The 13458-nt window shown below is 39.2% G+C and overlaps 1 protein-coding gene across 1 annotated transcript in view; it reads left to right on the plus strand.

The window, feature by feature from the left end:
- Window positions 1–13458, plus strand: part of ATP8B4 (ATPase phospholipid transporting 8B4 (putative)) — a 230142-nt gene that overhangs the window by 129184 nt on the left and 87500 nt on the right. Inside the window, exons 13-15 of the mRNA XM_069492140.1 lie at window positions 2263–2421; window positions 7944–8032; window positions 10586–10782. Of these exons, the coding sequence (XP_069348241.1) occupies window positions 2263–2421; window positions 7944–8032; window positions 10586–10782 (445 nt within the window). The remainder of the gene's footprint in view (window positions 1–2262; window positions 2422–7943; window positions 8033–10585; window positions 10783–13458) is intronic.

Here is a 13458-nt window from a genome sequence, read left to right on the forward strand (position 1 = left end):
GAACCCCTTGGCCTTGCTGCCTGTTCCTGTCTAGAACCACACCCTTGGTATGAGGCCAGAAGTGGATAAGCCTTGGGGCCAGGGAGGAGGGAGCCAACATGTTCAAGGCTGTATTTGCCTCCATGTCAGTCTTTGCTTGCGAAAATAAAAATGATCAAATGAGCCTGTTTTTTATATTCTTATTGGCAGAGATTGTGTATCATGTTGTTTTTGCCCAAAGCACATTTTTTTTTTTTAAGTGGCGAAGTTTAAAGCCTGAGAAATTGAGTCTTGGGTCAAGAAACTGGAATAAACTTTAAAGGTTTCTGTCAACCTGTTATTTTAATGTAGGTTTTGCTGGTGATACCCAACTCAAAAGTTCCACAATTCAGGTACAAAATTATTGGTCAAGAAGAAAAAAGACTGAATGCTGGGAATTTACAAAAAGTCTTCTCATCCACATTGCAGTTGTCTAAACAACTTGAGCCAGTTTAAATCAGTTTTAATTTACTTTTTAGTATCAGTGATAGGCAATAATGGAGCTAACCAGAATTTAGCCACTTCCCTTAGTAAGGTTATTTGTCTTATCCAAATCCTCCTGCCAGCACTCTCTAATTTAGCAGTGGATGTCTGGGAAGCTGCCAGTGAGTGCCCAAGTGGGGAATCTTTAGGCAGTACTTTTGTTATACTGGGGAAAGGCAGGTGGAGGTTGGAAAAGTAGTCCTGCATTCCTTTCAGGATTTTGCTTTTGCTTTTTTAGTGGAAGATTTGTTAAAGTTAGTAATCTGTTTGGTCTAGAGTGATGAGGCCATGTGGAAACTGCCTGCTATTCCCTATGTCTAAGTGGTTTAATTTTCTTTAATCATTTTTTTTTTTTTTTAGAGGTAAGGTCTCAATATGTTGCCCAGGCTGGTCTCAAACTCCTGGCCTCAAACAATCATCCCACCTTGACATCCTGAAGTGCTGGGATTACAGGCATGAGCCATGTGCCTGGCCCTATATCTAAGAGTTTGAAATGGAAAACATAGCATCCTAGGAAAGAAGGGAACCCATGTAAGAAGCATCTTTAAGTTCAGAAGGCAGCTTAGAGAGTAGGTGGAGTCAGCATAATAAGAGGTTCTCTAGGCTCATCTGATAGCCTTTCCCTTTAACCAACGAGAAAGATATGCTCCCCTTTTTATTTTCTGAATGCTACATTTTATGTTCCAACTGCCCTTTGGCTTCTGATTAAATAAATGTGTTTTGATTGTTTTTGAGAGAGAGAAACTTGTAGGTACTAATCTCACCCCTGATTCTGGTTTGAACCTGGATTGGATCTACCCACAGCCTCCTTTTTCATACCTTCCCTCTCTCTTTTTCTTCCTCTCTGCCCTTTCTCTTTCCTTCTCTCCCTCTGTTCTGTTCAGTCTTTCATGTCTTTATACCAATTACTTCTAAAAATTTAACCTCACCTGTTTGCAATGGAAATGTGTATTAATCTAATAATTATGTTTTGTGACAGGGTCCGTAAAAGATTATTTCTGGTTTCGTTTTTTATCTAGAGAATTCCCACCCTGAATGTATATTTTCTGATTGAAATAATGGAACGAATTGATTCATTGATGTGGAATGGGCTTGCCCTTGGTTTGGAATGGGCTTGGAATTAAAGAAACTAGAAACATCTTCTGGCCAGTTTTGGGCAAGTTATATGGTGCCTTTGAGAGTCCCCAGAACTCTGAATCTAATCAAGATAAGAAGCATGGAACAGCTGAAAGGAATCACACGCATTCTCAGACACATGTGGCAAACCAGGCCCAGGTTTCTCTGGAGTGGAATAAAGTGAGGCCTCTGAAATCCCGATTATGAGCCCAGGAAGATGATTAACTTTTGTCATGAAACGAGAAGTATGCCGTCTTAACCTGTGTGAAAGTTCACATTCAGTTAAAAGATGAAATAAGAGAAACTTTTAGGAGAGTCCCTGCTTTATGGTTTAAAAAATTATTTGTTCCAAACTAGAAGTAAAGATAAGCAATGTTTTTTTAAAGGAAAACCTATCTCAGGTCCCATGAGGTTTCTGTGCTTGTTTGGCTAGTACAGAAAGCTACGTTTCAAAATATCTGAAGGATTTCCATCTTTGTCCCTCCCAGCTCATTGTTCTAGCGCAACCCCATGCATGCAACGCCATGCTGTCGAAGAGAGAAGGAAACGTACTGTATAGAGAAGCTGGTGTTAAAATAGTACTATGGGATTCTAAAGAGAGTTTGGGGAGAGTCATAAAGAGGTTTGTTTTTTTTTATTTTCCAGGCATTGTTGTCTGTGAGGCACCTAACAACAAGTTAGATAAATTCGTGGGAGTCCTCTCGTGGAAGGACAGCAAGCACCCCCTCAACAATGAGAAGATAATCCTGAGAGGCTGCGTCCTGAGGAACACCAGCTGGTGTTTCGGAATGGTTATTTTTGCAGGTACAGCTTGTGGCACGGGGCCAGATCTATGTGAAGAAGCCCTTCCTGCAATATGCATCAGCGCAATCTAAGGTTCTCAAGTTCCAATGAGCACAGTGCCTTTTTGCCACACAAAGTACTGCTCTGGAGTTGGCTTCAGAGTGCAGGACACGGGGAGAAGACATCATTGCTCTGAAAATAGTCCAGGCTGGCCCCACTGTATGAGAAAACATTGACAGCTTGAACTTATTTTTAAGGATGCTGGGGCCGTCATGGCACAGATTACACAGTGGGTGGTGGATACCTACTGCTTAATTTCTCCTTATTCACCCCGTTCCAATTGTCTCTGTCATGTTATGTATTAATCAATCTGCCTTTAAAGCGGATAAGAGTATGAAAGCAAACCCCTCTCTGTGCTGTTAATTTTGTAGTTTGTGAAGGTCAAGCAGCCCTTTTGGAAAAGCCTTCTGGAAGATCTTGCAATCATTTCTGTTTATATCCCATAGCTGTTTCTACTGTTTGTAAACAGGAGAGAGGGTTCTGGAAAGACTGTGCAGGATGGGGGTGAGGTGCCTCCCACTCCTCTTGCCCGCCATATTTTCTTTCTCTGCTTTATCTCTGTAAGTCCAGGTGGCTTTCTCTTACTAAGGAAGCTGACAGTAGCACCATTTCGTAAAGCCACTCAAGTTGTACTATTGCTTCCATTGCCAGCCCTTGATTTTAAAAATCCTGTTTATTGTGACACCAAATTAATATGTATTTTGGGCACATTGAGTATATGTGCAATCAAAATCAGAATGTTTTCCTTAGCTGACTTCCCTCAGTAACAACAAAATGTTCATTAAAGACTGAAAAGAGTTCCGAACCTAGAAAAGTCGTCCCAATTCTTAAATGCTCTCAGCTGTGGGTGTTAGCGAGGCTCTTGCTGCTTGGGGCGTTGCCATTGCAAGGACTTGGGAAATCCCTAGAAATGAGGCAGAATATGTACTTTTATCTGAGGATGAGTCTGGTTTCATGATTTTCTCATCAGACGCTTTCCTTTTTCAGTCAGGAAAATAAACTTATGATTATATATCTCCTTATTTGCATCTTCTTTGCACACAGAGAAAGAGAACTAGGCTTGTATGTAAACCTCCCTTTACCTTCCTGCTTAAAGATGGGGAAACTTCTTGAAGGTCTTCTGATGGGAAATACCCTCTTGATTTGCTCCCCGTCATCATAGAAATGGGGGTGCCTCATCCTAGGGATGGGCTGTAGCCCAACATTTTGTTTGCATTTGTAAGATCTTGTTTGGAATGACTAATTCAGGACTGTAGTTCAGCTACAGCATGTCATGCTAGGACAGCTGTTGTGAGCCCGCGAGGAGCCAAGTTCTCCTTCATAAGGTTGTCTCTCTGGGAAAATTCTCTTACGTACAAGGAAGTGGGGTGGTGAGTTGAGCAGGTCACCCTCCAAGGGAGTGTAACAGTTCATGGAATTTGGATCAGGCAGATCTGGGTTCAGATTTGTTTACCAGCTGTAAGACTATAAGCCTTGGTTACTTAAACTTCCTAAGCTTTAGTTTCTGCTGCTGTAACTTGGGGATAACAATGAATACATTAGAGTCATTGTAAAGGCTCAGTGAGATAATGCACATGGAGGAGAATGTTTAACAAATGTTATTTTCCTTCCTTTTCTTGCTTCTTCCTCCTTTCAAATTCAATTCAGAGCACACTGCCTGCTCCATAGGCTGAGAGTTGGGGAAGATTTTCCGCTCTCTGGAACTTGGCAGTGGAGAAAGGGAAACACCCTCCTCTTTTGTGCTATAGCCTGGATGTTCACTGGCAGGGGACCTTTATCAGGAGGATATTTTGTAAAGCAGAGCATACCTGCCTTGACTTTAGTCTGGCCGCAAATGTTAATAGAAAGCTTAACTAGAATAATGGCCAGTAGAAGAATTAGTGATTGGTTTCATCATTGTCAGAGTTGAACAGATGAGTGTCTTAGACCTCTGAGTCTTGAGTCATTTGGTTGGAGAACTAGTTACAGGTGAGCACCTAGATCTTATGAAAAATATCCCAAATGAATTATTAACTATTCTGGCTGTATGATTACTCTAGTTATACCTACCACTAAGAATTGTGCAAGGAATATATTTAATAATTGACACAGATATGGTTTATTTTACAAACCTATAATTTATGAAGGTCTAATATACATTAACAGCAAGGGCTGGTAAATGCCTTTTCTTTTCTGCTCAAGAGAAGAGATGAAATCTTGTTTCTGAGAGCAAGAATCTCATTCACTTACAGAGTCTATAGCATTTGGCACCCTCTTGGTGCACAGTAGGTTTTTGTGCTGGATGTCTTCCATTTGCTCCAGGTCTCCTCTCAACCTTTCCACCCCCTCTCTCTACCCCTGGAATCTTACGTGTTTGGTTTACTCTATCTGATAGGTTTTCTTGAATTTTGGCTTTTGGTGGGGCCCTGTCTTGGGGATTCCTGGGGAGAGATCAAAAGGAGAAAGAAGATTAAGGTCAAGGTATTCATTCCCCCAGGCAACATTCCTGTGTGGTCACTTCAGGCTGGCTGGATCCCTCATTGTAAGGCTGCAAACTCTACACACCTATTTCTGTTAGGGTCCAGTAACCACTGCCTCCCCTCATCCCTTTGGGCTTAGGTAGAGAAGCAGCTTGATGGCTTCTGCTAATTGCACTGACCTTTTGCTTCCCGTGTATCCCCACCCACACTTTTATAAAGAGTTTCTTTATAAATAAACCCAATTATGTTTGTTCAATGTGTCATTTGTTTCCTGTTAGGATCCTGAATGAGACATAGTCTTAAATATATATTGGTTGACTATACATTCATATAGTTTTAAAAAATAGTAGTTAAGAACAAGAACTTTAGAGTTAGATTGAGGTTCAAATTCTGGCTCTGACATTTACTAGATGAGAATCTCAGGCAAGTTCACCTCTTTAAGCCTTACTTTTATTATTAGTGAACTGAGGATAATAGTACCTAATGCATTAGCTTGTTATAAGCATTAGCTGATATAATAGTTTAAAAGCACATATGCACATTGCCTATAACATAGCAGATGTTCAATAAATGAATTTACTAAAAGTTAATTATTAAGTGCCTACTATATGCTGGGCTTTCGCTACTTATTGGTGATTAAGAATATGAACAAGAACAAATGCAGTACTTTCATTCATGTGGTTCTCAGCATGGTAGGATGCTAGGAGAGACTGAGAGTCAGAGACAGAGACAGAGAGAGACAGAGAGAGAGAAAGAGAGAGAGAGACATTAATCTCAAACCAGATGGCATATCCTGGGCCAAAGTCCTGTGGTAGGAGTGAGGAGAGTGAGGTCACAAAAGAAGGCTAGTGTGGGGCATGGAGAGCACAGAGGATGGAGATATATCTGTGACTGGAGACATGAGTAGGGGCTGGACCATGCAGGTGGACCTTGTGGTCTGTATCCAGAATTTTGGTCTTTAGCCTAAGAGCTTGAGGAGGCCATTGAGAGTTTTTAAACAGGTGGGGTATGTATATGTTAAATTTGAAAGGTTCACTCTTGCCTGGGTGTTTATAATGTTTGTAAATGGACAGCAGGTTCTGGAAGGAGTGCATGATTGGGGTAGGGGAGGAGGAAAATATTGATTAGTCTTGGGGGCACAGTGGATGCAGGGAGACAAAGTTATTAGGCATTCACAGTTGAGAGATGATGGCACTTTGGATTAGGGTGGGGATTATGAAAACAGAGAGAAATGCAGAAAATTTTTAGGAAGTTGAATTGACAAGCTTTGATGACCAGATTTGAGGATGAGGATGAGAGAGGTGTCGACTATGACTCTTAGGTTTCTCCCAACCTTCACAACTGGATGGATGGCAGTGCCATTTTCTGAGACAAGAATTTTGGAGGAAGATCACAAGCTAGACTGGACAAGGGCCATTAGAAAGATCCAGGTGGAGATATCATGTAGGCAACTAAATACATAGATTTAAATATATGGATTTAGAGCTCAGAGGAGCAGTATGAGGTGGATATATACATTTGGTCTCTGACCATTAAAGCTAGTGGTCTTAAAGCTATGGTCTTCAGTAAGATTGCCCAGGGAAGGTGGATTGAGTAAAAAGAGAAGGTGAGCTATGTCTCAATCTAAGGAATTGCAATATTTAATGGCTGGGTAGAGGGAGTGAGCATTATGGAAGACAGAGAAGGGACTACCAAAGAGGTAAGAGGAAAATCAGGAGAACATTGTAACACAGAAGCTAAGGGAAGAGTGTGTTTCAACAGGATGGAATAGTCAACAGTGTCAAAGGCTGCTGAGAGGCTAAGAAGTCATGGAGGATATTAATTATAATACCTGGTCTGTTTTGGTGTAGTGGCTGGTCCAGAAACTAGGTTGAGTAATGAGTGAGAGATGGGTGTTGAATGTAGAAAATTCTTTAAAGATCTTGGACTATGAGGGGAAGTAGAGATGTGTATATAAACATGTGTGGATATATTTAAGTAACTACTTAACAACTCCTAAAGTGGATTCTTTGTTAGTATGTGTGTGTTTGTGTGTCTCAGAAATGTAAATTTTAGCACCAAACTGGTCTGTGAATATTTCAGTTTTTAGCAATCACAAACTTTATTTGGTCTTTGTGATCTTTACTATAAAAGAAACATTTTCCACCCTCAATGTCCATATGAGTTTAATACATAGTTCTGAGAAAATGTGGGTGGTCTCTACACAGCAGTAGCTAGGAACAGGACTCTGAGGGACAGTTTACAACTGAAGACAATGAATTGTTACAGGTCCCCAACCTTTGCTTCTATTTGTCTTTTAAGTAAAGGAAAGTCTTCTAAGGTTGTGCGTATCCCTCCCTGACCTCTAGAGTGGTATATGATGTCACATATGCCTCTTTTTTTCTCCTTTCATTTCCTCTTTACAGCTATATTATGTGGCCACATGGATTGACGATCATGGGAAGACTATGTCGAAAGGGAACCCTGGAGAAATTAGTTTTAATTAAAACTTGATTGCTTCTATTTAGCATTTTCTTGGTCCACAAGGAATTTTCTTAGTAATGTATTTTTATATTCTGCTTTGTTAATCATTTAGTAACCTACTTCTAAAGCAGTTATAATATTCTTAGGATTCCTTGAACGAGCACTGTTATATCATGAGATAATGTGTTACCTGAAATAAATTTAACACAAGATTAAAGACAATTCTTGCCCTTAAAAAAGTACATATTATTTGTATAATATGCAATACACAGTAAACATTTAAATTACTTGCTAATGTGTTTTTTGGAGTTATTCTAGTTTCGTCATTAAAGGCACCACAAATCTTTTTGGGAAACAGATCTAGAATTGGACTTCTTAAGGCATAATAGGTCACCCATTTTTGATCTTGGTGTTTGGAATTGTTTATGTACAATTTTGTCTTTGTAAAGAGAAAATATGAAACATATTTTTTCTTTCAGAAACATGTGATATGAGTAGGAATTGATAATACTAATATATAATCTAATAATTTCAAAGTTGTTATTTACTTTTGTTTTGCAGGTCCTGACACTAAACTAATGCAGAACAGCGGTAAGACAAAGTTTAAAAGGACAAGCATTGACAGACTGATGAATACTCTAGTATTGTGGGTAAGTGTGAAATTAGGCAATATCACTAGTCATTGGTATCTTAATATATTTCTTGTATTTTGTTGGGAATTCTTTCAGAAGGCTACATTCTCCTTGCGGAGTTTGTGTTTGAGGATTTTGCACTAGGGCTCAGTTACACTGCCCTTTGCTTTCTAGATTATGGTGATTTCCCAACCAGTGGTAGGATTATCATGAGAGGTAGGTTAGTGTTTATGGAGATCTTCACCATCTTGCAAAGTCCCCATAGTCCAAGGATTGTTTTTTGAAAAACAAAACATAGTTTTTAGTGGTTATCACATTCACCTGATAAAACATAGTTTTATAGGCAGTTTTGTGTTTTTGTTGTCTTACCTTTGCTGAAGTCCTCTCTACACAGCTTATGGACAGGGCTGGCTTCATGTATGTGTGACTTATATAGCCACACAAGGCCCCACACTCAAAAGAGCCTGATGCTTGGTTTATGAATCTGCTTTTGCCATCTAGAAATTCTTAATAATTTTTGAACAAGAGGTCCTACATTTTTACTTTGTACTGAACCCTGGAAATTATGTAGCTGGCTCTGCTCACGAATCCTCTGAGGCCCAAGTCACAGGTCTCCTCCTTCGTAGAGTCTTCTAAATCTCCTAAGCCCATGGTTATCTTTCTGCTACATTTTTTTTTTCACTTTTGGATTTTTTTTGAAATGATCTTCTCTACCACCCGTTTACCAAAAACATTCAGGTATTCCTCCCATTCCATCCTTTTGTCAGTTCATCTTGTGCTACCTCATACTGTGGATCTGATTGCTATCTGGCTCTTTGTGTAATATTCCTTTGTCTCTGCGAGTAGGTGGTAAGTTTGAAGACAGTGACTTTAAATATAAGGACTGTGACTTTGAACTATGTTTCCCCATGCACCTCATCACAGAATCATAATCATAAAGAAGCTCAATATACATTTGCTTAACTAATATGTAATAGTTGGACTCAGAATAAGGAAAGAAGGGAAATAACACTTGCTGGGCACAGAATATTGGCCAGGCTCTGTGTTCTACTTTCCATACCACCCGCAGGCCCGGGCTTTCCTCCAGCTATACCAGTCCCTTTGGTACAGAGTCCATGAGGCCAAGGGGATGTGCCCATAAAGAGCCTGTGCCCCTCCTAGAGTTCCTAGTGTAAATACTCCTGGTCCCACTCCCAGGGCTGGCATGGCAATTGCATGTCTACCCACCACAGAGTAAAATTACTGATTGTTAAGCAGGGACCGGCCCAGCTTTTTATACTTGAGGATAGGCTAATCCATTGGGGACTTAGAAGCCAAATCCATCCTTAAATTAGGGCATTTAATGCCAAGTATCACCAATTTTAATGCTCTTAAAGTAATTCAGTTCAATTAATTTATAGTATCAGACATTAAGAGCAAAGAGGATACTATGATATGGGTGCTGAATTGGTAGGATTTGGGGGATTCAGAGTTCTACTTTGCTCTAATACGTGGTTTTCTAATATACTTTAAGTCAGGTTTTTCTTGTCTTTGTCTTCTTATGTGCCTGTTTTATTCAAGAGAGAATAAAGAAGAAAGAAGTCTTAGAACTTCTGAATATTCTTTCTTGGAAGAAAAAGGAAATAGAGGAAAACGTATTCCTGCTCTCTAGCCCCATTCCTCCCTCAACATGGCTGGTCTCAGAGTGTGACACTTAGCAGAACAATGTCCCCATAACATCTTGGTCAACTCAGGTCTTACCACGTTCACTGAGTTTGTGTCCTTCCTTTCCAAGGCTGGGATTATGGACTCACGACCTTATTGTCTCTCTAGTTATACCTACAAAATAGGTGTTTTTCTAATACTCAAACTAATAACAATATAAGAGTCTGCTAACAGTTTTCAGGTTGCTTCCCACTTTTTTTAATCTCAAAAAGAAAGTATACATGTCATAAACTGTTTCAATTAATCCTTCTATTTCTTGCTGACCTCAAGTAAGGAATTTGTAGCCAAATCTACAGCTATGAGACTGAGCTAGTCTGAAACAGTCATCACTGATCTTTTCTTCCTTTTGCTTTTATGCCTTAGGTTACCATATAGCTTATCATCCAAACATTATACCTTCAAGGATGACTAGAAAATTATTGATGTTACACCTGGACAATAGCTGTAAACTAAGGCTGTCTAGGACAAATCGTGGCATATGGTTTTCTTTAATTAAGCCACTTAAATATGTATACTTAACACAAATTGAGGATGTGAAGTTAGCTGTGTGACCATAGACAAGTTATATCATCTTTTCATGTTTCTGTTTCATTGTGTTTTGTTTTTAATCTGTAAAGTAGGGGTAATAATTGTTTTTGTCTCAGAGAGGCCATGGGAGAATTAGGTGAGAAAATGTATGTAAAATATTTAGCTGAGTTCCCAAAATAGAAATGTTAAATTTTATTCACATGATTAATGGTAAGAAGAGGTTTGCATAACTTGCTTTTCAAATGACAATTTCTTGGAGTTAGAAGTGTAATTAGATCATGTTGATAAACTACTTTTGGGTTCAAGTTAACCTTAACCAGACTTCAATTCTTATTTCAGATTTTTGGGTTTCTGGTATGCTTGGGAATTATTCTTGCAATAGGAAATTCAATCTGGGAGAATCAAGTTGGGGACCAATTCAGAACTTTCCTCTTTTGGAATGAAGGAGAGAAGAACTTTGTGTTCTCAGGATTCTTAACATTCTGGTCATATATTATTATTCTCAATACAGTTGTACCCATCTCATTATATGTGAGGTAAGATGAGAGTTTATACTTTTGTTTGTTTTCAAATTACAACAAGTGAGATAGCTGTCTTGTTCTGACTGCTTATGATCTGCTACATCTGTTATAAATGAGGCAACTAAGCTGTTTAATCTGTTTAACTTCTATGTTTTCAAATTACAATAAACGCATTTTATTTTCTTCTTGATTTGATTCAGTTTCTTAGCAATGTTTTTCTTTGGATGGCTGGGCTCAGTGGCTCACGCCTGTAATCCTAGCACTTTGGGAGGGCAAGGTGGGAGGATCCCTTGAGCTCAGGAGTTCGAGACCGGCCTGAGCAAGAGCGAGACCCCGTCTCTACTAAAAATAAGAAAATTAGCCAGATGTCATGGCACGTGCCTGTAGTCCCAGCTACTTGGGTGTCTGAGGCAGGAGGACCACTTGAACCCAGGAGTGTGAGGTTGCAGTGAGCTATGATGACACCACTGCACTCTACCTGGGCGACCAAGTGAGACTCTGTTTCACAAAAAAAAAAAAAAAAGAAACGTTTTTCTTTGGAATACATAAACTACAATATAATCTCATGCAACCTGGTCAATTATAATTGGGTTGATTTTGGGTAAGAAAAGGAAGAACATTTGGAGAGATCTACAGAGATGGTGCCTCTGTGCCAACTATTCTGGCTCTGGATACCTGGATTCAGGTCTTATTCTACCACTTACTAGCTCCATAACCTTGGGCAAGATACTTCTTCACCTTGTAGTGCCTTAGCGCCCTCATCTTAAAAATGGAGAAAATAATAGTTCTACTTCATAGGATTGTATGAGGAGTGAATAAATACCTGTAAAGCCCTTAGAAGAATACCTGGCACTTTGTAAAAGCTTAGTGAATATTAGTTCATTTGTTTATAGTTATTACTACTACTAACATTATTAGTAACTATAAATAAGTACATAAAGAAGTTGAAATATAGTAGGTGATGCTTGTCCATTGTTAGATAAGAAGTATTATTCATAATTTCCACTACGACTTGATCTGTCATTTCTAGATTTGAGCCCACAATCTAGAGCTAAAGTGGTCTCTTTTTCTGTCTCTGTCTACACACATATACACCTCTCTCTATTTATATACATTATATATGTGTGTATGTGTATGTGTGCGTGTGTGTGTGTGTGTGGTAAGGCTTAGAAGTTGGCCATAGGGTCTGTATCTGAGACATTCTTGATCCTAATCTTACCAAGACTAAACCAGACAGTCCCTAAGACACTGGGGCCAAGATGAGACTTGGTTGTTTGACACGTCTCATCAGCAGCACTTTGACAATACACAAAATCACCAGCTCTAAATCCCCACTAATTTTTATGGGCCTCTTTTTCTCTTTTTCCAAAAACCTAGCTATGATGAAGCAAGGGATGTTTAATGCACAAAATCCACCCTTGTTTTGGCTAGCAGTCAGGAAACTGAAATGTCAAGTTGTGGGAAACTGAGTTGAAATAGTGGCATGTGGCCACAGCACCACAAATTGCTCTGGGCCCTCTGGAGCCGTGATCAGAGTGGGTTCTATTTAAGCTGTATCCTACTGGCTCATCTTTGCTTCTGAGGCCCTCTCATGCTTGTATGCAATTACAAAGTCTGTAGTGAATCCTGCTGTTTGCCAGAAGAGCTATGGTCAGCTTTTATAGCTTTTCTTTTATGTCCTAAATGAAAAATAAATGTGCATAGTGGCTTACCATCTGCACGTGTGCAGTTCCGGATGTCCTCATGAAGGAAGTATATGCTGCATACATTCTTTCTTTGAAGTGTATTGGAATTTTCATTTAATGATTTGAAAGATTCATTTTTGTTAGAGATCAAATCTAGATTCCCAGGTTAGCATCCTTTTTACTACTACTGTGCAGTGGGAAACAGAAAACCTATTTGTAATAGTCCAAACCCAGTTTCTGGTATTGGCACTGCCACTAATGGCTGTGTGACCTTGGAGAAAGTACTTGACTTCTCTGTGCCTTAATGTGCCTGTCAAATACGCGCTGCTCTATAAAATGAGGCGATTAAAAGAATTGATTTTTGAGTTCCTTTCTGCTCCAGATAATACCACCTTGCCTTTAGATAGCATTTTGTATGTGTGTGTGTATGTATGTGTCGGTGTGTCTGTGTGTGTGTTTGATATCAGCACAACACTTTACTATTTAAAAACTACTTTCTCATAATTTTCAAAATTCCTGATGTTCTATAATATACCATAAAATATGATGCCTTGGAAAATTCTATATGGGTGTCTTTCGTTTAGCATTTTATGAAGTAATTTTACACACTTTATCTCTTATGTTTCCCAACAATGTTATGAAGTAGCTATTGCTGAACTTCTTTCACAAATGAGAAGATGATTTGCTCAGGATCATGGAGCTAATTAGGGGCAGAACCAAGATCCAAACCCAAGTCTTCTGAGAGTTGGCATGATGTTTTTCCCTCTATCCCTAAGCTGTGTATAATTTATTACTCAGTGAAGAAGTCAAGGGGGAAAAAAAAGAGGCTCGAGTTCTGTAGTTGTTGGTAAGACATAGTATTGATGAAGATAAATGCAGGCTTTTCTTTCGCCAAATAAGGACAGTGATTCTGACCTTAACTCAAGGGAAAAAGCATTCCAAGGAATTTCACGTTGCTCAGTTCTAAAGACTGAGACATAGAAAAAAAGAACTCTCAGGTATTTCT

The sequence above is a fragment of the Eulemur rufifrons genome, chromosome 2 (genome assembly GCF_041146395.1).
Source record: "Eulemur rufifrons isolate Redbay chromosome 2, OSU_ERuf_1, whole genome shotgun sequence".
NCBI classification, from domain to species: Eukaryota; Metazoa; Chordata; class Mammalia; order Primates; family Lemuridae; genus Eulemur; species Eulemur rufifrons.